The sequence below is a fragment of the Odontomachus brunneus genome, unplaced genomic scaffold (genome assembly GCF_010583005.1).
Source record: "Odontomachus brunneus isolate Ranch 3 - 2012 unplaced genomic scaffold, Obru_v1 Obru_scaffold_126, whole genome shotgun sequence".
Lineage (NCBI taxonomy): Eukaryota > Metazoa > Arthropoda > Insecta > Hymenoptera > Formicidae > Odontomachus > Odontomachus brunneus.
The window spans coordinates 203,367-227,802 of NW_022639576.1; the positions used below are offsets into that span (position 1 = coordinate 203,367).

General features: G+C 40.3%; 4 protein-coding genes across 15 annotated transcripts in view; 2 read left to right on the forward strand and 2 right to left on the reverse strand.

Annotated features, from left to right (window-relative positions):
• The window catches only part of LOC116849856, a 7,303-nt gene extending 5,494 nt beyond the window's left edge, over positions 1-1,809 (reverse strand). Inside the window, exons 1-2 of the mRNA XM_032827447.1 lie at positions 1,142-1,809; positions 139-393 (exon numbers count right to left, since the gene is read on the reverse strand). Of these exons, the coding sequence (XP_032683338.1) occupies positions 139-393; positions 1,142-1,548 (662 nt within the window). The 5' untranslated portion in view covers positions 1,549-1,809. The remainder of the gene's footprint in view (positions 1-138; positions 394-1,141) is intronic.
• A 2,881-nt stretch (positions 1,810-4,690) lies between these two features.
• LOC116849794 lies at positions 4,691-10,411 on the forward strand. Of its 8 annotated transcripts, none has more exons than XM_032827322.1 (7): positions 5,002-5,569; positions 5,641-5,695; positions 5,957-6,093; positions 6,426-6,758; positions 7,952-8,188; positions 8,291-8,674; positions 9,159-10,411. In XM_032827322.1, exons 5-7 carry the CDS (start codon positions 7,955-7,957, stop codon positions 9,783-9,785), a joined length of 1,245 nt encoding a protein of 414 aa, XP_032683213.1. In that variant the 5' UTR covers positions 5,002-5,569; positions 5,641-5,695; positions 5,957-6,093; positions 6,426-6,758; positions 7,952-7,954; the 3' UTR covers positions 9,786-10,411. The 8 variants fall into 8 exon arrangements, with proteins under 8 accessions (XP_032683215.1, XP_032683213.1, XP_032683217.1 ...); XM_032827326.1 differs by having other exon boundaries at positions 5,993-6,093; XM_032827323.1 differs by having other exon boundaries at positions 5,044-5,106; positions 5,460-5,569; positions 5,641-6,093.
• Positions 10,412-10,920: 509 nt separating this feature from the next.
• Positions 10,921-14,748, forward strand: LOC116849797 (cilia- and flagella-associated protein 100-like). The gene is made up of 6 exons (XM_032827335.1): positions 10,921-11,244; positions 11,388-11,633; positions 12,141-12,504; positions 12,781-13,010; positions 13,144-13,467; positions 13,627-14,748. The coding sequence occupies exons 1-6, from the start codon at positions 10,954-10,956 to the stop codon at positions 13,945-13,947; spliced, it is 1,776 nt and encodes a 591-aa protein (XP_032683226.1). The 5' UTR covers positions 10,921-10,953; the 3' UTR covers positions 13,948-14,748.
• On the reverse strand, positions 13,974-22,951 carry LOC116849796 (ADP-ribosylation factor-like protein 4C). Of its 5 annotated transcripts, XM_032827331.1 has the most exons (6): positions 22,627-22,834; positions 20,310-20,384; positions 18,831-18,942; positions 17,104-17,556; positions 16,650-16,865; positions 13,974-16,251 (listed from the first exon to the last, which is right to left on the reverse strand). In XM_032827331.1, exons 4-6 carry the CDS (start codon positions 17,315-17,317, stop codon positions 16,055-16,057), a joined length of 627 nt encoding a protein of 208 aa, XP_032683222.1. In that variant the 5' UTR covers positions 17,318-17,556; positions 18,831-18,942; positions 20,310-20,384; positions 22,627-22,834; the 3' UTR covers positions 13,974-16,054. The 5 variants fall into 5 exon arrangements, with proteins under 5 accessions (XP_032683222.1, XP_032683223.1, XP_032683221.1 ...); XM_032827332.1 differs by lacking the exons at positions 20,310-20,384; positions 22,627-22,834 and adding an exon at positions 22,844-22,951; XM_032827330.1 differs by lacking the exon at positions 20,310-20,384.
• Between the last annotated feature and the right edge of the window lie 1,485 nt (positions 22,952-24,436).

A 24,436-nucleotide genomic window follows, 5' to 3' on the forward strand; every position in this document is an offset into this window, starting at 1 on the left:
ATATATATATATATATATATATATATATATCTTACTTTCTTTTATTTAAATTAAAATTGCCTTTAGATTAGCTATAAGAATATACTAATAAAAACACACTTGATCTTAAGTGTAGAGTATGTATAACAGTTAACTTACGTGTACTCATCGTAAACTTCCTGCTTTGGCAAGGAGACATCTGGGTCTTCTTCTAGATGTGTCTTGATCCACATAATGGTCTGATGAATTTCATAACGATTCCCTAATGGATTTAATGGCTGCCTCAGTGGATCAATGACTCCACTTGAATTTGTCAATAATAATGGAAGTTTCAGGTACAATAATAACTGTTCCTCTATCTTAAGTCGTTCCACCTGTCCGATAATCTCCTGCACATGCACCTTGGCTACTTCGCTATAATTAAAATAACTCTCCTATATTACTAAATTCTATCATTATAGAAGGGATAGCATTTATCAATTATTCAAGGATAATAATTTGATACTATGAGAAAGTACAGAGATATTTGATATAAAATTTCATTAATATATGGACATACGAGTAAATCATGAAACAATTGATCAAGTTGTATTACTAATCAAATCAACCAAAAATATATCGAGTATGTTTAAAATATTCTACAAGTACGAATGAATATCATAAATATCATACAGTATTGTGAGTGTTTCTTTAAGTATAATATGTGTTTCTTTAAGTGTTTCTTTAAGATATAATAATAATATAATATGAATCAACATAGAATCTTTTGACACTGTCTAATATTTTATTGCATAGAAAAATGCATAATATTGCATATGTTGCATAGAAACTTGAATATTATTTTATTAAAAGATATTAAAAATAAGATGAGATATGAAATAACAAATAACTATAACTGAAGTAGAACGAAAAAAAATCTCAAATAAATAAAATTTTAGCAGATAAACATATCAATTGAAAATTATAAGAATACTTCAGTGATACAGCAATGATGTAACTTACATATAGATATTTCAAAGTAGTTTAGGTAAGGAAGCATTAACTTCTAAAAAAAGTTGTACTCTATATTTAACACAAAATGCAGATACCCAATGAGAACCCAATGTGCAATACCAAAATGAAAAAAGGGACAAATTCTATCTGGAATGAAGATCAACTTAACCTGATGCCCTCCTCTATCATAGCCCGAAACTTGTCCTGCTTGGGAGTGCTATAGTTGGTTAGCATTGCGAATTTCGTAGATAATACTTCTTGCAGCCGACTATTATTTCTATGAAAACCATTCGAGACGGATCTGCCGGCCGGCACCGTCGACGGCGGCGGCGGCGGCGGCGGTGGTGGTGGTGGTGGTGGCGACGGCAGCAAAGACTGCTGTTGCTTCTCGCCGACGGCAGTGGCAGCGACAACGGTGGCGACTGTGGCCGAGGCGGTGGTGGAGGCGGTGTCGCCATTCTCCACGCAAATGTCATTGTACTCCTTTTTAATCCGCTTGCCATCGAACGCGTTCTCCTCCTCGTTCCTGACGGGTATTTTGCAGGATTTCGTCTTATCATGACTGTCAGTACTCATCGTAGCCCAAACTTCCCCGTTCCGCCCGTCCCGCCCCGGTCGTAGCTCACGTATGCGGAAACGTATCGCTTCCCGGTGCACCACAGCGTGTTACCATCTTGTCATGGTTGTCTGCCGGATCACACCTTGACGTTCTGGCATTAGCGCCATTACTCGACGAGATGTTCGGCTAGCGCGAGAGGGCTGCCACACGACTCGCCGGACACATATGATATACAGCGACGCGCGGGCACGGATCCGTCATAATAACGGCACCACGCACGGTAGCGATCCGAGCGCTTAGATCGGCGCGGGAGCGCCGTGAACCAAATCGACACTAGGGCCGGTATTCATAATCTGCGTTCCAAGGGAGATGCTATTTGGCGCTAAAAGCGTGTTCTATCCTTGTTCAACTTTGGGTGCGTTCAGATTCCTTACCCGGGTGCACTCTGTTACTAGAAACACTATAGTATATGTCACATATACTATAGCACTTCTTGTATTAGAGTGCACCCGGGTAAGGAATCTGAACGCAGCCTTTCAGGGCTGCGTTCCAAAATTCTAAGCTGCGTTCGAAAACGTCACTCGAGTACTCTCCCTCTCTTTTTATCTCACTCTTGTATTTCGCTCATTCCAACGGCTATCGTCTAGTAGTGTGCACATAATGGTTGCGTTCGCTTTGGGCGCTTATGCGCTGTAAGCGTCATTCTATCTTCTTCCCGCATGTAATGAGCGATAAAAATAGAATGACTCTTACAGCGCGTAAGCGCCCAAAACGAACGCAGCCAGTGTGTGTTTCCGAACGCAGTCCTACTCGATAGGTAGAGTACATTTAGGTTGCTTTTCAACAAGAGACACAAGTCGACACAAATATAATTCTATCTTTGTTCCATATTTAGTGAGTAACAAAGATAGAATGATACTTGTATCGACTTCGCTAACAGCACAGATATCCAGGGAACGTCCTGAGTACGTTCTGAGAACGTCCCAATATCCTCAGAATATCCCTGGAACGTTCTCAGAAGTTCTTGTGCTGTCTGGGTTATGTCTCTTGTTGGAAAGCAATCTTAATTGATCAATTATGATAAAGAAATCCTAATTATTTTTGTTCTTATTGATCAATTAAATGCTACGGGAGCGTCCCGATTGACCACGGTACGATTAGACACAACCAACCGATGAAAAGAATTATCTAGTGAAATATTAGATCGAACCAATCATTACAATCTGTGTCCAATCGTATCGTGGTCAATCGAGTCCCACCCAATGCTACTCTACCCGTCGAGTAGAGTTTTGGAACGCAGCCCAGTAAAGGCCAATTTATGATAACCGTAACCGTTAACTTATGTTGTAATCCATAAGAAATGGACCAATCGCAGTTGACTATTCTTGTAATAATTGGTTGCGTTCAGCAGAGAAAGCTGCTTTGCAACTGTTGTAAAATTCGTGAATCTGAGTGGTACATGCTCTTGGATTCAACCAAAATTAAGAGCATACTCCAATCAGATTCACGAATTTTATAACAGTTGCAAAGCAGCTTTCTCTGCTGAACGCAACCAATGACTGCAATTGGTCAATATCTTATGAATTACAACATAACGGCTATCATAAATCGGCCTTAACAAGGACAGAACACGTTCACAGCGCCAAATAGCAACTATTGCCGAACGCAACTATAGTCGGATCTTATATTTAAGACCGCCTTAAATTTATCTCCAGATACTCCGTAGCCAATTAAATAATCCATATAGTATCTGAGATGAACTTAAAACGGTCTTAAATATAAAATCTGACATAGCTGCGTTCAGAGAGACGCTAAAAGTGTTTTGTTCTTGTTATTTACTGAAAGTTGAATAAGGACAGAACACGTTTTTAGCACCAAATAGAGTCTCTCCGAATGCAGCTTATGAATTCCGGCCTAATGCAGGATTCACACCGCGTCCGATTTCCGACGTACGACGTCCGATATCCAATAAAAGAATAGCTTTCTAATAGAGAATTCAATTCTCCATTGGAAAGCTGTTCTCCTATTGGATATCGGACGTCTACGTCGGACATCGATGCGGTGTGAATCCTCCATAAGGCTAATATTACATTTGTCGTACGACAAGATTTTCGAATACGTTCATTGGCGAATAAAGTATTTCTAAGTTCCCTGTTCGTCAACCGATCAACATATTCGAAAACTTATCATACGACAAATGTAATATTAGCCTAAAGGTTGGTTTATGATGGCCGAAATCCGTTAACTTATGCCGAAACCGTAAAAAATTGACCAATCACAGTTAATTATTCTTCTATAATTCGACTATGATTGGTCAATTTTTTATGATTCTGGCATAAGTTATCATAAACCAGTCTTAAGAGAACAGGGGCTCGACGAGCGCGACGTGCGCACGAAAATTTCTAGCGATCCTACCAGGTGTAGAAGTATGAAACCGGAATTCCCCTATAGATGGTGCCAGCGTTCAGTTTAGTGACCGTAAGACCGCTACTGCCGCGCTATTATATTCTCCTAACAGCTGACGAATATTGTCAACAAACATAACCCCAACTTTCATTCTCTAGTATATTTTTGTATAACCTTAAACATGTCACGTTTCGAGCCTACTAACTATGATTTGCGGACAGCATTGATTTTCTGTTATCATTTAAAGAAAACTGCTGCAGAATCACATCGAATGCTTGTCGAAGCTTACGGTGAATATGCTCTTGGTAAATCTCAGTGTTTCGAGTGGTTTAAAAAATTCAAAAGTGGTGATTTTGACGTGAGGAACGAAGAACTATGAACTATGAACTATGAACTATGAACTGCTGAAACCTGGTCAAACCGTCAATACTAATCGCTACCAACAACAAATGATCGATTTAAATCGAACATTGACTAAAAAACGACCAGAATATGCAAAAAGGCAACACAATGTCATTTTGCTCCATGATAATGCCCCATCACATACAGCAAAACGGGTCAAGGAAACGATCGAGTCGTTCAGTTGGGAATTACTACCGCATGCGGCTTATTCTCCAGACTTGGCTCCGTCCGATTATCACCTGTTCGCATCGCTAGGACACGCTCTCGCTAACCAACGCTTCGATTCGTATGAAAATGTGGAAAAATGGCTAGATAACTGGTTCGCTTCAAAAGATGAAAAGTTTTTTTGGCACGGCATTCATAAACTGCCAGAGAGGTGGGAAAAATGTGTTCAAAACAGTGGAAATTATTTTGAATAAAGTATTATTTATCACTTTCGAACAACAGACGTCTTATTTGTATAAAAAAATTCCGGTTTCATACTTCTACACCTGGATCTAGGTTTCATACTTCTACATCTAGATCTAGGTTGCGTTCCGAAATTCACTGCCAGTGCTGAAATTCTATAGTATATGTGACATAAACTATAGATTTTCAGTACTGGCAGTGAATTTCGGAACGCAGCCCTAGTAACTGTTATAAAGTGGTTACTCTGTAACCAATCAAACGCGTCGAATCTGAAAACGGGACACAAGCCCTCTCCCGCCGATGCATTCAAGTTTGCGAGTCTTTAAATAAACCTAAGTGATATCGAAACTCATCTAATTGTAAGCCAAATTTAAGAATTCGCGAAGCTCCATATTTCGATATCGAGTTCAAAGAGATAAATGTTATTATAAATTTTTCATATAGATATATAAGATAAACGCGACAAACTCATTCAGTGGTTCCGCACAATTTCATATGTGTGTGTGCGTGCAAATGCGTTTAACTTTCCTACATATGTATTTACTTTGGTATGCGCGGATATACGATGTGTAGAGTAATTATAACTTTCGTTATAACTTTTGTACGAGTAATCGACGTCATTCGCTCAAATTGATGGCCTCAATTAAGTTTGTCTTGTATGCTTTTGTGTTGAAAACATCATTTTATCCTTGTTGTTTGTTATATGTTAAAGGAAAATAGAATGATGCTTTCAATACGAAAACGTGCAAGACGAACTTGCCTTCTAGCTACTGTCAGTAGTTATATGAGGAAGACAAAGAGGAGGGATGAGGAGGAACAGAAGTAACATGAATGTTTTCTTCTTCTGTGTAAAGTATATGTGCGAATGTTTCTGATTAATTTACATATTTTAGATTCTCAAGAATGGACTTATACAAAAATATCAAGAAAACAATGTTGCTTTGCTTGGTGAATAATAAGGCCTGATTCCACACACAATTTACTTTAACTGGAGTTTAACTCGTTAAAAATCTGTTCTTCATAACTTGCATAAGCATATATTATATATGCATAAGGAAATCAATCAATCGATCATAGTCAATGTAGTAAAAAAATTCCTCTTAGACACACTTTATATTAGATTAATAAATTTCCTTGTGCATATGAATAATGTAAATATGCAAGTTTGTTCAGATAGGTTTTTAAAGAGTTGAACTTTGGTTAAAATAGGTTGTGGAACCAGGTCTAAGTTCTTTCCATTGAAAGGATTGAGTCAAGCTGTGAAGAAAAAAGATTTCATCAAAAGATCTATCTGATCCAAGCAATGGAAGTTTCACATGAAAAGATACTACATTGCATACTGTGTGGTAAATATTAATTAACATCTTATTCTTTTATAAAATACATATATTACATATGCATTATACATGCAGAAAGATTATTGCTAAATTATGAAAAAAAGAACATTCCTCAATTTGCATCAGAATAAAACTGCATTGTATAACACAGCAGCTGATGGCAAACATCAAGTAGAGCTCATTTCTTGAATATCCTGAGACTTTTGTTTATCCTTTATTGATGGAAGTAAATACCACAAAATTCAGAGAACACTTATTACACTGGCCTATGTGTCAGAGCTTGCTAGAAAAGCTTACTTGCGTTATGCTCACTTCCGTTGATTACAATCCAGTCACAATAGCCTGTCCTAGATTCTGCAAAGCGCCAGGTGAGGTCCGTCTTACCTTTTACCTCATATATCTCTCTCTCACCGCGTGGTAGCTGCACGCAACGCTTGTGAAGAAAAAAGAATGGCTCGTATCGCCGCGGTGCGTGTCTGAGCGGTGCGAGTGGCAGCGACCACTTTCATTGTTCTTCGATCTGCCTCGGAGCAAAGGTGCGAGTGCGATCTCGCGCACCTCACCACGAGCACCGATTTGGCGTACCTGTCGACGTCGCTGTCGCCGTTGTCAACGTCGTCATCGCCGTCACCTTCGAAAGACAAGAACAATTTAACTATTCCGCGCGAACAAGTGTAAGTGAGCATTATTAATTACAATTAACGAATTTTGCAACTCGGAAAATCCGTTCATGATATGAATATAACGCAATATAAATTCAAATATGCCCACAGAGAAAAAGGAATACGCGCGATATCAAGAAAAGAATTTAAACCGCGCGAAATATTACGCGATGCATTAGTAAGAGACGATCTGCGTGCGATACGATATTTTACAAACGTGTAAATCCGACATATCACATGAGTAGATAAAAGAAAGAAAGGCGCCAAGGAAGATTTGCTCGACCGTTGCGCAAATGTCTGTTGAGCACGGCCAAAATGATTAACGGAGCGCGAGAACACCGGCGGGATAAATGGAGTCGGGATTCCCCATTAGCATACAAAAGGGAATAATGCAATTTCGCCACAGCATCTCGCGCAATTTGGCTTGTCCGTGCGAATTGTAAATACTACCGACGATACGCGACGTACAGGGTTCGTCGTTGCGCGCATTAATGCCGCAAGATGAGCCATCGATAAGTTAGAAAAAGAGGACGTTGAATCTACCTGCATTACCGGATTTTTCAATAGACTGAGCAGTATTCAGTTGTATGTATGTAAACATTATCAGTTAGAAATATTTGCGATTAGATCGATAATATTCTCCCGTTAATTGAATTCCGTCGAAAGTTTGATCTTCCGTCATTATTGTTCCGCGAAATTGCGCCGCGCTAACAACGACGTTATTAAGCTTACAGATTTGTATCGCTTCGCTATACTACAATTAACGTTAATGAGCAGCCGAAAAGAAATCCTACTTCCTAGTTTCACACAATCCGATCGGCGCTGACAACAGGCGGAATGGAGACGCTTTCATGCTCTGTTTCAGCCGCCTGAATTCACCGAGTTTCTACAGGATATGCCCTGGGAGATATTTTAATGGCAGGGCATAGGCGTAAACGCCCGTCGCGTCTCACACCGAGTGCAAAGTTTTATTGCGTGCTGCTAATTAAAAATATTGTCTCGTTGAACGATCAAGAGCCAACGCGACATTAACGCGCTCGTCGTTGCGCAGATTCTTTCGTTTCCCGCCTCGATCGTTCTTGCATCATTAACGATCGGTTGTACGGAATTCCCTCCCCTGCACGGAGGTTTAACGCTCCTCGTTCACTGCCAAATTTTCTTCTCGTCTCGCGCGAGTAAATGAAATCGTGACTTTTGCAACGCAGGTGATGCAGTTCAGACAGCCGGCGATATGGTCGTTGATCTTCCTGCCGATTGGTCTCGCGTATGCCGGTATCAGCAATTGGGATGCGTGCAGCGGCAGACTGGAGCACGCTCTGGACGCCCTCCACCGAGATTCTACCAGGAGAAACAAGCTGGATGAAGAGGAGACCGGGATATCGTATCAGCGTGAGCTACATTCCGCACCCCTGGAAATGTCCGTCTCCCGTATGGCTGTGAAGGTAACATTTCAATGTCCTTGAACACCAATCAGACATGTAATTAATTCAGACGAAACGAATAATGCGGATGACGTAGGTGACTTGGGGGGTGACTTTTCGCAGTTGCCCGAGAATACGAAGGAGCCCGCGAGCCATTGGGCGCGAGTGGAACGATGCGTGTTTGAGCCCGAGCGCAATTCCCTGAGGACGCGCGTCGTATTTAACGACCTGTCGGTGTCCGGAATGGTGTCGCTAATGCCGCGAGACCATCGTACCCCGGTCCCCGCCGAGTCTTGCAAAATGATGCTGCGACTGAGACGCGCGGGAATAGACTTCCTCACGAGTCCGATCGCGCGCGGACGCGGCCAGATGCGCATACGCACGGAATCGAGCTTCCTAGAGCCGCGGTTCGCCTCGATTTACGCGTACGGTTGTCGCCCCACGCGTCTCGACAAGCAGATCAAGCGACAGGACAAGTGGCCTCCGTATCATTCAAGCAGGGACAAAGTAAGCTCATATTTCATATAATAACAAAAGTCGGCTAGATCAGTTCATGACTCAAAAAGTAAAGATCAGACCATAGCACATGGATTGGAACTGTCCATTTCGCATGTTAGATGTAATCTGATGTAAACGCGCGCTATGTGACGGTAAGTGCGATTTACGTTGTGGATTTATGTCAAACTAGACAGAGAATGCTTTACTCCCATTTTGCGAATAATTAGATTTTTATTAATTAAAAAAATATTGGCAAACGATCACGTATAATTACTCACCAATTTTCTTTAATTAATGACTCAAAATGACACGTAGCTGCTTGTAAAATGGCAGAGAAATTTTTTGTTAAATTTTGATTTAAATATCTACACATGCGAGAGAGATTTTATACTATCGTCAGACATTCACTGTATATGAAACGATGATTCTTGATTTGAATATATTTGTTTTATTAATTTTTTCTTTCTGTGTATTCTTTTTCCTAAATGTGTAGATAACACCGCCGACGCCGCCACTGGCTGTGAGCGACAAGTATGATGCGGCAGAACCAAGACAGCTGGTGGGCATCACCGAAGAGGTGGACGTCGTCGTGCCTAACGAGAGCCGACATCCGCATTATTCGCGCACTCCTAAAGCAAATTTCGGTGTATGGAGAAAAAATTCTTGGATTACCAAATCACCGTTACGCCGGAGACGGTCAGTGATTCGGCAACGACTCGCGCGCGCTGCCCATACGATGGTCGTTGCACCGCGAGACTTTATTGCGCATTCCCTCGTCACTGAGCGCGATGAAGAGAAAGCGTCGACGAAGAACAAGTCCGCGTACTTCGTCGAGCTGCTTAATTTAACCGACAGCCTACAGAACGAAGACCCATCGCGAAACGTATCGCGGGAAGTAAGGGAACTCGTGTTGGACGACAATTTCGAGAATTTATTCCCCATAGATTCGGCAGACCCGAGCAGAAGTTGGCAGTCGAAGGAGCATATCACGCGCGAAATGGAAGATGTGTTTCTGCAAGGTGCTAGCCAAGCGTTAACTAAGTACATCGAGCGCCAGTTACATCCGGCGATAAAAGAGACGCTGATGTTGTCTATGGGTTACACCATCAGTTACGGTTAGGAGGGGAAATGAGGATTCGACTGCCCCAAGGAGATTGTAACTACGTACACTTCGACGTTAAAGCGATCGATCGATATAAAAATATGAATATATCGCTCGCTTTCATGTCTGGGAAATCCTGACCTTTTTTTTCGTTATTGAAGAAACCGTTATTTTATATCTATCTTTTCTTACTATTGTACGCTTGCCAATATTCTAGTTTATTCATCAAAAAGGCGCATCATATTTTTTGTTAATTTAAATTCTTTCCTCAGTTTATTCATTCATGAATTTTCAGTCTGCTCTCTTTTTTTACATTTAAAGGGATAATGTTTCACAAAGCAAGTAACATTCTCCCTATTCTCTTTCTCTCTCTCTGTCTCTCTCTCATTCCTATTTTTTGTTTCTGTCTTAATTATTGCTTAAGCCCTCATTTGGTTACGTGCAAGGCTGAAGAATGTAAAAGCGTTGCTTGACTCATTTGTAATTACATGTACTTCGAAAGTAGTTGGTTACGTAGACATTACATATTATTGAAATATCCAATATACTATAATTGTACAATCAAAAATACAGTATGTACAAATATAAATAATTTATATTATTTAATTATGTTTATCTGTATAATATACATGCCTAAAAAATTATACGCATTTTTCTGTCAATGAAATTGTATAGAATGTCCCACGATTAATGTCAAAGATACGTAGCTGCGTTTGAAAAAAAAAAGTACAATTGCATTGGTACACCTGTGTGCAAACAATGGAAACAACAACGCTCTTATCTCTTTCTCAAAAAATATAAAATTAAAGTATTAAGATAAGATCAACGAGAGAAGCGGATATATTTGATGAGAAAGAACCTCATTACATCCTAAGTGGGACACTCTATACTAGAAATCGTATATAAAACTCATTGAATGTAGTACGATATACAGAGATGCGCAGGGCGCATGTCAAACAAACTAGATCGTATCGTAAGTCTCTTGCAATTATTACGAATTCATAATATTTTCCATCACGGATTAATGAGAAAACGCGAAAAATGAATTTTTCGAAGAAACGCAGGATCGAAGAAAAAATTTCTCCATCGCGAGGCGTCAGGACTGGATCGACTTTCAGCAATAATATTTCTCACCGTAAGAATTTTCCAAGGTTAATTTCCTTATTCTTATACTATTTGAAGTTAAATGAGTGTTTGTTTGGAATATATTCTCTCTTTCTCTTTCTCTAAAAGGAAAAAAGATAAAAATTATATAAATATTTTGATAAAACACAATAGAATGCAGCATCACCGGATTCGTGAACGTTTGGATGAAGGAAAAGACTTGAGAAAAGAACAATCGCCTTTCTTTTTTCCTTCCTGCTCACAGACCTTATCCTATCTTCAATGGTGGAAGATGCGGAAAAAAAGAGCAATATGCGAGCGCAAGGTGTCCCAGAAAAGTCGGCAGAAAGATAAGACTGCACAGAGACTACATGTAAGTCGTATCCAATTAAATTGTTGAAAAAAAAAGTAGGAAAATAATATGCTTTCTTTTTCATATTAGTGAAATCTGTCGAATAACGCCTGGAAGATCCGTTAGAAATATTTCCCATAAATTATGTGCAGGTAATCGCAGAGATAAAGTCAGAGATGACAAAGGGATATATAGATCCGCACAAGACTATTGCCATGACAGACGTGGATCCGGAGTATTTTACAGAATTGTCTGGCAGACCTGCAAAAGAGAAGTTTTCACTGGAACAATATGTGTTAGACACACGTATTGTTCTGAAAACAAGACTGCTCATTGGCCAAGAAAAGGACGATTGTATTCGCATTGATCAGCAGTTCGAGCAGGAGTTTTCTCAGTTACAAAAGATCCAAGTATAAGTTGCTCCATTCACGCCACCAATTCTTCCGAAGAACCCCGTTGAAACTAATCATTGTTTTTTTTGTGAAAAAAATGCGCATCTGATAGAGCTTTGTAGAATAACATCCTGCTGAGAGAAGTTCTCAGCGAATTCCTCAAAGTCGATTTAAAATATTATCCTTTTAACCACTTAATGCACATACCAGTCTCTGACACGGGCGTTCCTTACTGGCTATTTTGCACGCGCCCGTGTTCCATACGAGCGACTGTAATACTTACTCGACAAATTGTATTTGCTCGACTTCTACACGGTTGACTTATTCGTATATATTTATGTACTTGTCTTTATGTCGCTGAAAAATAAAAATTAATCCTCCTTAATTGACCAATAATTCAAAATAAACTTGTGCATTAAGTGGTTAATATTCGCACGCATACGCAGAGCTGTCTTGTATGAATGACCAGTGAGGAATGAGAATGTAATTCCGACACAAATGGACTTTTCTTCTCGCTGCAAATAGGAACGTCATCAGCGATACGTGAGCAGCTTCGAGGAGTTTTTGTCGAGAGATCACAAGAAAAGTATGAGCATATTGGAGAGAGCAGAACGGGAGGCGAAGCTGACGAACGAGATCTGCATACGTAGGAACGAGCTGGCAAAGCAATATGGCCAGATCAGACTGGATATTTACTTCTGGGAGGAAAACTGGAGAATGGTGAAGATGTGTCAGCTGTTCCTCTATCGGTTGTCACCTACTACTTGGAGGATCAAGCACGACTGGCTGCACCGTCTCGAAACGGGCAGCCTCATTTCTGTTAACGACGGGGACTTGTTCAATAGATACGGGACACCAGATGACGACGCCTCTTTGGAGGACTTGATAGGTGATTCGCGTAACGAGACGTTTAACGTCAAACGTTAGGATAATACAGATTATACACACACACGCGCGCGTGCACACACACACACACACACACACACAAAATTGGAATCGTTCTTAGCACAACCGAAGAAGAAAAAAGAATCTCTTATTGTCCGAAGGATCGTCTCCTTTTCGATTGTACCACGATTTCCGACGCGCTCTTCTACAGAGTTTTCTTGGATCTCGATAATTTTCAAAGACAATTTGCAGAAGCACTAACATAATCTTTCCGTGCTAGAGTTATTTGAGCGAGACATCGTCGAAGCCGGTCCTGCCGAGCTCTATTTCGAGGATCCTTTCGAACTCGTTCAGGTTTTCCGAGCGATGGAAACGCAAAATTTAAACGCGCTCATACACCTAGAATCACTCGCCGCCCCGATGGAGGATGTAACTATGACTATCGCCGTGACTGAAGCGCGCATCAAGCAGGAGGTCAGCGAGATCTCCTCGACGATCGACGACTTGAAAGTACGTTAAGTTTTTTTATACACTATTGAACGCACACAAAAGACGTTTCCATTTTCCCTCTCTTTCATCCGCCCGTTTCCTTACTCTCCAGCATTAACGATCACTCCTACAAGCAGTAATGTCGTATCGATAGAATCACATCGCCGAGGCGGAAGATAGAGCGGCGAATCTTGAGAAATACGCCGATTATCTTCTCCGGGGCGTTTTCCGAAGTCTCGTTTGCTCTGAAGAGGTGCTGTATCTTCGCGTTTTCGTGGAGGATGCGTATGAGACCTGCGTGGGGCCGAATGATGCGAATCTCGACAGTTTTTCGATGATGAAGTGGGTAGAAAGGACCCACGAGCAACTTAATCTTCAACTGGACAATCTACCGCGTCGAATTGTTCGCGCTTGCGAGAAGGAAGGCTTCAAGCAAGAGATGAGAGCTACAAAGGAGGCGGAAGACGCAGCGAAGAAGGTAGAATTTCTTCATAAAATGTATCCTATGTCAGTCCTTATGGTAAGAAGCTTTGTAAAAATTGCACGACCTATAGTACAATGCTTGCGCATCTTGCAATTATTTACACATATTACTACGGATCTGCTATTTCTCTATATCACAATGTTTATTGACTAGTTCGAGCTGATGCGCCGGCTGTTGAGCATGTTGAAGCGCATTATGCTACCACCCAAGGCGAAAAAACGACTGTTAGTCCGACGCTCGACGCCTATCGCAACTAAAGTAAAGTTATCATCACCTCCGCCGCAACCGACGACTCAGGAAACGCGACATCTCGCATTCTTCACCGATTTCTGCAAGTGTGACAAGTCGCGAGCGTATCGTCCCAAGTTACCGGACAATCTCGATCTTACGTTCCAAAGCAAAGATATCGATGTCCAAGTCGAATCAACGACGTTGATGGACGAGGAGGCATTCTCGGATCGAACGGAGAGATAGGCGAATGAACGTGTCACAGTTGAAAATGTAACGGAATCAGCGGATTTATTTGAAAATTCCTGCGTGTATATCCGAAAGGATCGTATCAGTCTAACGCACTACGCGTCATGGATTACTTAGACTATCACTATTAATAGTATGTATACATAAATAGACGATCTAACGATCGATCGAAGCACAAGATAAAATATCCAAAGATAATAAAACACAACAAGGGGCAAGTATAGTATACAATAGAATTTGGAACGACAGTTGATATAAAAACAACAACCATGCTTGACAGCGATTTCGTTGGCTACAAAGCGCCGCTTCAACTCCTTCGGTACAAACTCTTCAAGAAGGTCGTGATACACGCTCCACCTTTGAGCAGCTTTACATATACTCACGAACGCATCAAGCACTCACACGCACCACGTGTACACACACACACACACACACACACACACACACACACACACACACGAGCAACATTTTTTTATAGAATATTTCACTAGAGATGCGACGATTATTTGTCGAGAATTGCGATATAATTTACTGATACTAAATAATCATCAATGAGTAGCAGGGAACGATGAGTACTCGAAAGGTTTATGTTTCTTCTAGAAATATATTGTGACGGATTCAGAAGTGCAAGGCAAATTGGATTAATCGCAAACACTGACGTACTACGATTACTATTATTGAATTAATTCTACTACGGGGGAACAAAATTAAATTCACTAAATTGCAATCGTATGGAGTCTTACACTGTACCGAATTTATCTTTACTCCTCTCACTTTTCAAATTTCTTTCTCTTTCTTCCTTCTTCCTCTTTCTACCTAGCAACAGTAAATATCTATATACTTTCATACGTAACGAGATTTACACGGAAACGTTAACTTTACAAAACAAGCAGTGATTAATTAAAGCGATCTCGCACGTGTAAATAAAATATACCGCTGTGCTACATTCATATCGCTTCTCGTGTGGAAAATATGACAGCTATTGACTGTTACAGCGACCATCATAATTATAACGTTATTAATGGCGATAGCATCTTGCTAATATCGGCAGGTAATTCATGACAATACATACATATATATATTGTCACAGATTTTACAACGTTGACCCACTTCGTTGCTCGTGTTAATGTATCTTTACACCTCCTAAATTTGTCTCGGCGTGAAATTACAGCTTTCTCCGTTTATTTACAAGTATTTACTTACATTTACACCACTTTCGCATCGACTCTTCTCCGGCGATAGAAAATTCCTCAGTCGACTAGCATTGTCACACGTTTTATAACGATTTTATGATTACTCTGATCATTACATTGTTGCATACAAAATAATTTAAACTTAGCGCCAGAGTGGATCCCGTTCATTCCTCTTTCAAAATCATTCGCTAGAACGACAGACGATATGTTATTTTAAACCTAAGTTATACCCAATCACTGATAAAATGACGAATTACTACGTCCTCATATGAATTTATATAAATGTTAAACTACTTGAAAATATCATTCCCAACATTCACCTCTCGTTCCTACGCAATAAATCGAATAAATATCCACATGAAAATAGTATCTCTCGATTAAAATATTTCAAGTAACGATCGACATCAATATACTTAAATGTCAATAATCTTTTAACTTTTTGCAAAACATAAAAAGAACATGGGCATCTTATATGCAACAACCTAATAGGAACAATAGTCATTAAAACCCCTCCGTTTTTTTTTTAATCTCTCCTTACACTCCGCGCAATTTTACAATCAACGTGTATTTATATGTACACACGCAACGCACAGGCACACGCATATATATTTCCAAACACACATGCAAAAAAGATCGATGCAACCATTAAATTGTTCCAACAGCATTGATTCTCCCGTCAGGAGAATCAAAGCTGAAAGAAAATGATTGCGCAAAATGGTCGCACCTTATAATGTGATCACGCCCTCGTGATCACACTGTGACTGCTTCGTTCACAGTCACTGTGCCATCTCCTCCTCCTCATAATCAGTGCGGGAAGGTAAGGAGGAAGTTGTGGAGAGCGTCGCCGTAGGGGAAGCTGTCCGCGATCGACAATATCAGAAGACGCATGTGCAGTCTTCCGAAGCCCTGGCCTACCTGGCCCGTTTACGATTCAGCTTGGCCAGCTTGCGTCGCTTCAGAATCAGCTGATACAGTGTGTCTAGACCTTCGTGGAGTCCTTCGCCCGTAATAGCGCACGCCGGCTGTACGCGAATACAGGCGCTACCCGGCATACCGGCCAGTTCCAACACTCCTAAGTACTTCTCCAACTCGCCGACCTCCTTCGCGCCTGTATGATAGGGACTTCATTAACGAAATCAAGTAGAAATCCAGAACTGAAGTGACATTGTAGCTGGTTTAATCATGCCTACTATGTCATTCTTTACATTGGATATTCATGTGTACTATTTACAAGATTCAATAAACAATTTAAAAAAAGGAAAAATATAGATAATATAAAAATATAAAAAATATTTATTAAAGAGGCTGACAACAATCTCAGCAAATAAAGACGTTAAAAGTTATAAAAGTTAGATTAACGAGCATTGAGCGAACGTAATGTGTTACTCAGTGAATCTGTAGATCTCTGTATCGAGACTCTATATGAAACTTTCCCGCACGTCTTGTTGTCCTACATAATAACAGTTAATCTTGAGACGCCAACGTTGTCTCTTCCATAATACACACCAGGTAAATCTTGTTTGTTAGCAAGTATCAGGATCGGTACGCCTGCGTTGTCCGGACTTCTCGCCGTTCTAGTGAGCTCCATTTTCGCCTCCTCGAGTCTCTCAGTGTCGCAAGAGTCAACGACGAAAATGATGCCGTCCGTGCATCTCGTATACGATTTCCACAGCGGCCGCAACTTCTCTTGCCCGCCAACGTCCCACACGAGGAAATTAACACCTACGTCAACCGAAAATACCGTGTCTCAGCTGAGGATGTTGATGTAACGTGCGTCGGAATGATGCCCACTAAATAATGCATCTGAGCGATCACTTTCCATGCAACAGAATCGCGTATAACGATTATGATTACTCTGCATTTCTCTGCTTTATTTATTTACCTTTGGATAAGAAACGAGAGAGACAAGCAGGAACCAAGAGAGGTAAAGGTGTCGTGCCTTTTGCTTGCAGAAACATACCTTTAGCCTTCCCGATGCCGCCGCGAATCCTCTCGCAGTTAAAACCGATGGTCGGCACGGTGTTAAGATATTGGTCGAACTTAAGTCTGTAAAGGGCAGTTGTCTTGCCGGCGCTGTCTAGGCCGAGCATAGCCACATGGAGCGGAGTTCCTGTGGGAAGCGCTTCGAGCAGACCGCCGCCGGTCGTGCCACTCCTGCCCATCCCAGCGCCCATCCCTCTTTTCTTCCTCCGACGCTCTTCCGCCCCTTTTTTCCTTGTCTTTTCCTTTCCTTACTCTGCTCTTTCGTCTGTCTTCCTCGCGACTCTCTCTCTCTCTTATTTATTTCGCCCTGGCTCTACCTAGCATCTAGATCCCTTCTTCTTCCCTTCCGTACGAGATCTCCTGCTCCAAATTCAACCTTCGATGCCCATAAAAGGACTCGCTACTGCCAAACTGTTCGCTAGTGCGTCGTCTGAAAAATAAGCGCGTTTCGTGGTTAGCGCGCGTCGTCAACCGGTTTCGCGCGAGATACAGGTGCGACCTAAAATATCTTTTCTAATAAGTAGGACCCCACTCGATTTGGATCGGGGACATTGTCACTTCTGACCGAATCACGGTTCTGAATAATATATCTCGTGATCACTCAATTTCAGCACTTGTTCCGGCTTACTACAGAGTTTCATGAAAAATAATAGAATAACTCTGGAACGCGCTTGCGAATTATTTACAACAAATCAGATACGTGTTCAAATCAGATACGTGTTCCAGGAAAGCTCTGATACATACTGAAACGATGAATCGAAACGTTTCACGTTAATTTCACCGTGATTATCGCGATGAGATTAAAGGGAAATATATATCTCGTTTTCAGAATATTTGTTTTTCGTCATATCAGTTGTTTATCAAAGGACTTTTAGAAAATAGTTTTAGCGCCTGTGAACAGGAGGCATTTCTATTTCCCGTTATAATTAATATATTACGTATCACGCTGTATTACGTGAGTTCATGAGAGACTACTTAGTTTTAATCGTGCTCTGAGGAAGATAATAGAATAAAAAGATTGTACATGGATTGTATGAACATGTAATCTAGAAATCTCTTCCAAGACACGACCTGTGTACAGACACGAACTTTTATCCTCCCTACGTCCGACTTTCCGGAGTTTGATCGCTGGTTGAAGTAAGTAAAAGGTAATCTGCCGGGCCGGTAATTCATCTCCCTCCCTTCCTCCCACCTACTCTTTCTTCTTCCCTCTTCCCACCCTCTCTTTCTCATTAACGTAGTTATCTGGCGAGTAAATCGAGCTCATTATTTATATCACTTACAACGGATTAAGCCAATCCCCTCCTAAATAATGTATTAATCTCAAAAGGTTAAAGTATAAAGACTGCATGAAGGAAAGGCAGTTGAATCATTTTCAAACTCGATTTACAGAGAAGGTTCAGTGACCCTGGAGTTCTTAAGGAAGAGAGATTTTCTAAATGAAGGGGTGAAATATATCAGAGCTGTTTGCGCGCGTCAGAGAGCCCAGTCCCCTTTGAACTAAATTCAACATGAGTTCGACTGCTACTCCGTTCCGCTTGCTCTCTGAACCGTTTACAGGTCTACAACGTCTTCCTCGCTATCTCCATCTTTCGCATCATCGAACTAACTTTCTCCAACGCTACATCCACGCTCCTTCCTATACTTCTCTTTCGCATGCGCGCATTCTCCTAGCGGTCCAGCGATAGCAACAGTTATACGCACCTTGCATCGCTGGATATCGATGTTCTTCCTTCTTCCTGCGTAGCGCACCAGTGCACGTACCGGTCTCGTCGCGAGGGACGTTGATAATAGGGTAGCATTCCTATTATCAACCCTAAACAAAATACAAGAAACTTGTAAAACTTCTTTACATTATTGCTACATAAACTCTCGTACACTGAGAGGAAAAATATCGAGGAAACAGTAAATATTTATATTTGGTAGGTGTACTAAAAACATATATTTACTTGCATACATCGACACAAAGTATTTTCCAAATAAGAAAATACATGTTTTCTCGAGACCTTAAGAAAACCTTGGCTTCTCGTGAGAGAAATTACTTATTCTATATTTAGAATAGAAAAATTTAGATTTAGGTAAATACATGTCATTAGTATCCCCCCACCAAAGAAATATTTACTATCCCTTAGATATTCTTTTTTCCCAGTGTATAACATAGATTTAATAAAAAAGTCAGTAGATTTAAAAAAACCAAGTATAAAATAAAAATAAAACTGAAATATTAGTAACTGCGATATTAGTAACATCTGCAGGGAAATATTTCGATTCTACACGTAGGAATATCCGAGACGATTAGGCAAACGATCGTCGTTACGCCGTCGGGGCAGCATCGAGTTGAGAAGTGCAATCGTCCAAAGAACTTAGCGGAGCTCGATTCCACTGCATTATAAATGGTATCTCGTGAACTCTTCCAACGAAATATAGTAATCCATGTCCGCTACATACGACAGGTTCTCGAGATAACATCCCGTGGTAACGATCCGCGCGAGTAACTTCGAGCCCATACGCACGTGCACAAAAGTAGGTAAATCAAATTGAATCCCCGCAGCGAGAGGAAGGATCGTCTGCATCCGGAGAAATCTGGTGTTGTAGGTCACCGTCGTGTGTGTGTGTATGTGTATGGCGGACCGAAATTCCGCGAGGAAAAATTCGCGCTTAGATCCGCTCACAAGCTTGAAGATACTACAGAACTACGGAAGTACTGCCGTCTGGTGCGCGTTTTTCACGAGTGTTCAGAAGATTCTGCCGACGTTTTCAAACGAAACGCTCCCGAGTTTCAGCGACGTGAAGGCAGAGCGGTCGTACCGTCGAGGTCCAATAAATCGAGAGACCTCCGAAACGCTCGTGTCGATGTATCGAACGCGCTAGCGCGCGCGCGCCCGCATGAATATCTGCCGAAATAGAACATTATCTCATCCGAGGTAGGCAGGAAAAGATAAAACGCGAACGAAACGCATGGAGTGGTGGCCGCTAGGCATCCCATCGCGTTTGCAGTGACTTCGGGCTGCCTGAATCGGGATCACCGATGTGGATCGGTGTTGGTGGACGCCTCGATGGTGCATTATCGACTCGCAAAGAGGCGCGTGCGCCGCGGCCGCGCTGCGTCCCGCTCTTCACCGGTCCCACACACTCGTGCATCTCTACACGTTTATATATTTTATTTTATTTTATTTGCCTTACATCTTTATTTGCAATGTTCGCTTTGGGGCGTATCGTTCAATGCTGCGCGGCTATGCGGTCACAATCGGCCGGCGCCTTAAAAAAAAAAAAAACTAAGTACTCGAATGAATTACGGCTTTCGGCAAAATATCGTTTTCGCAAGAACTTTCAGGAGATTGCGCTGACCGCACAAAATTTTCGCTGGGAACGTTACGACATAACGTTTCAATGCGCAACACACGGTAACGTGCAGGTTGGGGGAGAGGAGGATGTACACAGCGACTCGTATTTATAGTGATGCTCCTATATACGCTTCTGCGTTTCAAACATATGGCATTCTGCCTCTGTGTAAATATTCCGCGTCTAATGTGTGATATGCACGAGGGAGAAGGTAGTCGCTACGGCAATATATGTGCGCTAATATTTTTACGTCGAGATTCAGAACAGAGTTTTTCGATAATTCGCTTATTAGTTTGATAGAAAGCATTAAACGCGATAAATCGTATTGTCTAGATTTTAAATTTCATACGTCAGTATTTAATATCGCATTTGAAAATTCGTCCCAGGAGATAAATGCATCTGTGTATATATGTGTATGCGCGCGCGTACACACATACAGATCCATACATACCGATAAAACTTTCAGAAAACAATTTAAAAACAAAGATACTAATCGATGAAAATTCCTTCGTGAAAAGATAAGATAATGACATCATCGACATTTCGAAATTATATATCAAGATTTAAACTTCATTGTTGATGATATCTCATGTCTTCGGCTTGATATTTCACACGCGATCTTTCCCGCGTGCACACCGCCGACTATGGGAAATCAATTATTTCCACATGAGAGGGAATTTTACAGCCTACTACTTTTTCTTTTTTTTTTTTAATGAAAAACCGATACTGTAAAGGATGACTTATGAAAGCATCGTAAGTCATGTAAAGCAAATTAATATCGTGCAAATATGAGTAAACATCATGATTGTAAATTACAGGTAATTACAATAAATTATAGATTATAAATTACAGAAACTGTACTAGTTATTGAATGGGAACTTGCATTCATAATGTATTGATATGAATAAGTGCAAATGATACATTTCGTTATATTGTTCATAGCATTACTACAAAAGATTGCACGAAAGATAATGAGAGGTACTTTTAAATGTATCTGAGAGAGAAATCTATGAGTGTAGTTATTGACAACAAACAGAGTTGAATTCTCTGATATCAATGCAAGTTTTTCTGTATTTATAACTGTTAAATTATTTAAAACATTTTTCACAAGAAAATAGATTAATGTGCTTTCATATTATATTATATTATATTTTAAGACAATTGTAATATAATTACAATTCAGTAATTATATAGAATAACTTGTTCACATTAGACATAACATATATATTATTAAAAATTAAAAGCAATATCTATTAATTGGAATAGTAGATAATTAATCATATCTTGCAATTTATTTACTAAATATTATATCTGATTCCAATTACACATAACAATGACTCTAAGGTTTCATTTTCAAAAATCTAAAGTCTTACTTTGTATATTCACTCACTTTCTCAAAGCTCGTTCACCTTTATCTAGACAATAACAGTGTATATATTTAGCATGAATATATCTAAAAAATAAAAATATTTATATGAATTGTATAAGCTAAAAGAATACACAGAGTGAAGAGAATAATTTCTCCTTTCCTCGATTAACTTTTCAGAAAATAATACTGAACACACACACACACACACACACACACACACACACACATATATATATATATATATATATATATACATAATACGTAGCACATATGTATGTATTCATTTGTATAATATCTAGAAGTACAAAAAATATGATTATACAAAAAATATGATTTTTATAATACTTTACATGCGTTAACATCAATCAAATTTCATTATAAATACAAAAAAGTAATGGTTTGAGTTATCAGAAAAGGGCAGAAAAAAGAAAAAACAGAGAAAAAAGGGAGAGGGAGAATTTCTACATATAAAAATTTGTAGATATATGAAGGTATATGTATGATAAATCATATATGTTCATTATAATCTTATCAAATTCTAATGAAGCGTTGAGAATACGTATGAAACAGAAAGACTTTTTATGCAATTTATGTCGCGTATTACCAAAAAATCATGATTATCAGACAAATTTCGTTTACTGTGTCGGTCAGATGGTCGGGGATTCGCCGCGATATGCACAAAACATTTCTCCTCCAGCCTGTCACGTAACCCCGAAAATTTCAGGGCGCGTCGCGGCGCTGGTTTCATCGTCACTTTCAATCATCGACAATCACATTGTCGGCACTCACCGTGTTAGATTGAGACGTATAATCCGATTCCATGTTTAAATCCACATATTAACACGAAAAAAGCACTGACCCACTTTTTACACGCACTTCCAGGAAGAAAAGCCTATCCGCCGAACATGCAGATGAAAAACTTGTACACTCTGACACAAACCAAACAGCTACCTAAGTAGTTCAAGACGGACTGACGCGCAGCAAACAGCAAACCAATCCAACTCACGCGAGTAGGGAAGAGATTCGTAGCTCGTTGATTCGCCTATTGCCCGCGCGAGACAGCAGGAACGCGATCAGCGATAGCTAGAAATACTCTAGTTCAAGAGTTCCTCCCGTTCCTCCAGTCGGCGCTGGGGCGAGACCTCTCGCGGAGAGCTGTAACATATGAAAAGGTATTTTATTATGACATAGAAAAGAGATCTTCGGAAAATAATCATATTCTATTCGTAATATTCGTAATGAGAAAAAACGTTCATGAAGTGCAGCAATCTAATTTTTACGGAGAAAAAGTGAGAAATTCCAATAACCGATTCGCTGGCATAACGTTAGCTTCAAAGTAGAAATCTTTTTTAATGACAGAACACTAAGGCTGGTATTCATAGTCGGATCTTATATTTAAAACCGTCTTAAATTTATCTTCAGATACTCCGTAGCCAATGAAATAATCCGTACAGTATCTAAAGATGAACTTAAGACGGCTTAAATATAAGATCTGACTATGAATACCGGCCTAGATGTCGCGCTTGTTTGCTTATTAAATCTAGGATAGTAAGGCCTGGGGCTCGATTCTCGAACTAGTTGCGTATACGTAAGTTTTACTACGCAGCTATTTTATGATATGATTAAACCTGCGCAGTAAAACTTACATATACGCAATTAGTTAGAGAATCGAGCCCCTGGAACACAATACGCCGTATGTCTCTGAACGCAGCCGATGATCCAATGAGGAGAACTCATTCTCGGAAAGTAAATTCTCACATTGGACCATTGGCTACGTTCCGACATTCAACTCGGACATACGGCGTATTATATTCCAGGGGCCCTATTCCGTAACCACTTACCGACAATTGTTGGATCGGTAGACGTCGTTGCGCAGCTTTTTTATACTATAGAAAAGCTGCGCAACCACGACTACCGATCCGACAATTGTCGATAAGTGGTTATGGAATAGGACCCTAGGCCTGAATCTTACGTAAGTCAGGAGCTCGATTCTTGACGGTATGCGAATGAGATACGCATGCGAAAATGTATAGTTCACGTTACGTATACTGTAGATTTTCGCATGCGTATCTCATTCGCATACCGTCAAGAATCAAGTCCCAACGGCACACGATGTTTGTTTTCGTATTGGTTTACTTGCTGGATGAAAATACTCTGTTCTGATTGGTGCATTTCTGAAGATAAAAATACACAAATCAAAACAGAGTATTTCCATCTAGCAAGCAATCCAGCACGAAAACGAGCATCGTGCCGTTGGTTTTAAAGTTCATAAAGAACTAATCAGCTATCTTTGACGTTAATAATGTTGGACGCATATTTTTTTCATTGACAAAAGCAAACAAAAATGAGAAGGAAAAATCAAAGCTTCTTTTTGCATATCAGTGCTTGAGTAATATACGCATTGATGCTATACCATTCACCAGATCGATAGTCACTAGAAAGTTTCGACCAACCGTGTCCATTCCTAGCTGATCGTTTTTCATGACTGTTGATTCATCCGGCAAACGGAAATGTGTTAAAATAGAAGTGACATTTTGACAGCTTTTCGTGTTAATATTTTATTTTAATATTTTCACGTTATTTTCTCTCAAAATATTTG

Bases quoted from the DNA above. Each gene is read 5' to 3' on its own strand.
- LOC116849794 (XM_032827324.1), top strand. From the start codon at position 7,955: ATGCAGTTCAGACAGCCGGCGATATGGTCGTTGATCTTCCTGCCGATT. The intron at 8,189-8,290 runs GTAACATTTCAA...GACTTTTCGCAG, and splicing joins TCTCCCGTATGGCTGTGAAG to TTGCCCGAGAATACGAAGGA. The intron at 8,675-9,158 runs GTAAGCTCATAT...CTAAATGTGTAG, and splicing joins ATCATTCAAGCAGGGACAAA to ATAACACCGCCGACGCCGCC.
- LOC116849797 (XM_032827335.1), top strand. From the start codon at position 10,954: ATGAGTGTTTGTTTGGAATATATTCTCTCTTTCTCTTTCTCTAAAAGG. The intron at 11,245-11,387 runs GTAAGTCGTATC...GTAATCGCAGAG, and splicing joins AGACTGCACAGAGACTACAT to ATAAAGTCAGAGATGACAAA. The intron at 11,634-12,140 runs GTATAAGTTGCT...CGCTGCAAATAG, and splicing joins CTCAGTTACAAAAGATCCAA to GAACGTCATCAGCGATACGT.
- LOC116849796 (XM_032827332.1), bottom strand. From the start codon at position 17,317: ATGGGCGCTGGGATGGGCAGGAGTGGCACGACCGGCGGCGGTCTGCTC. The intron at 16,866-17,103 runs GTATGTTTCTGC...CGGTTGACGTAG, and splicing joins CGGCATCGGGAAGGCTAAAG to GTGTTAATTTCCTCGTGTGG. The intron at 16,252-16,649 runs GTGTGTATTATG...CCTATCATACAG, and splicing joins TAACAAACAAGATTTACCTG to GCGCGAAGGAGGTCGGCGAG.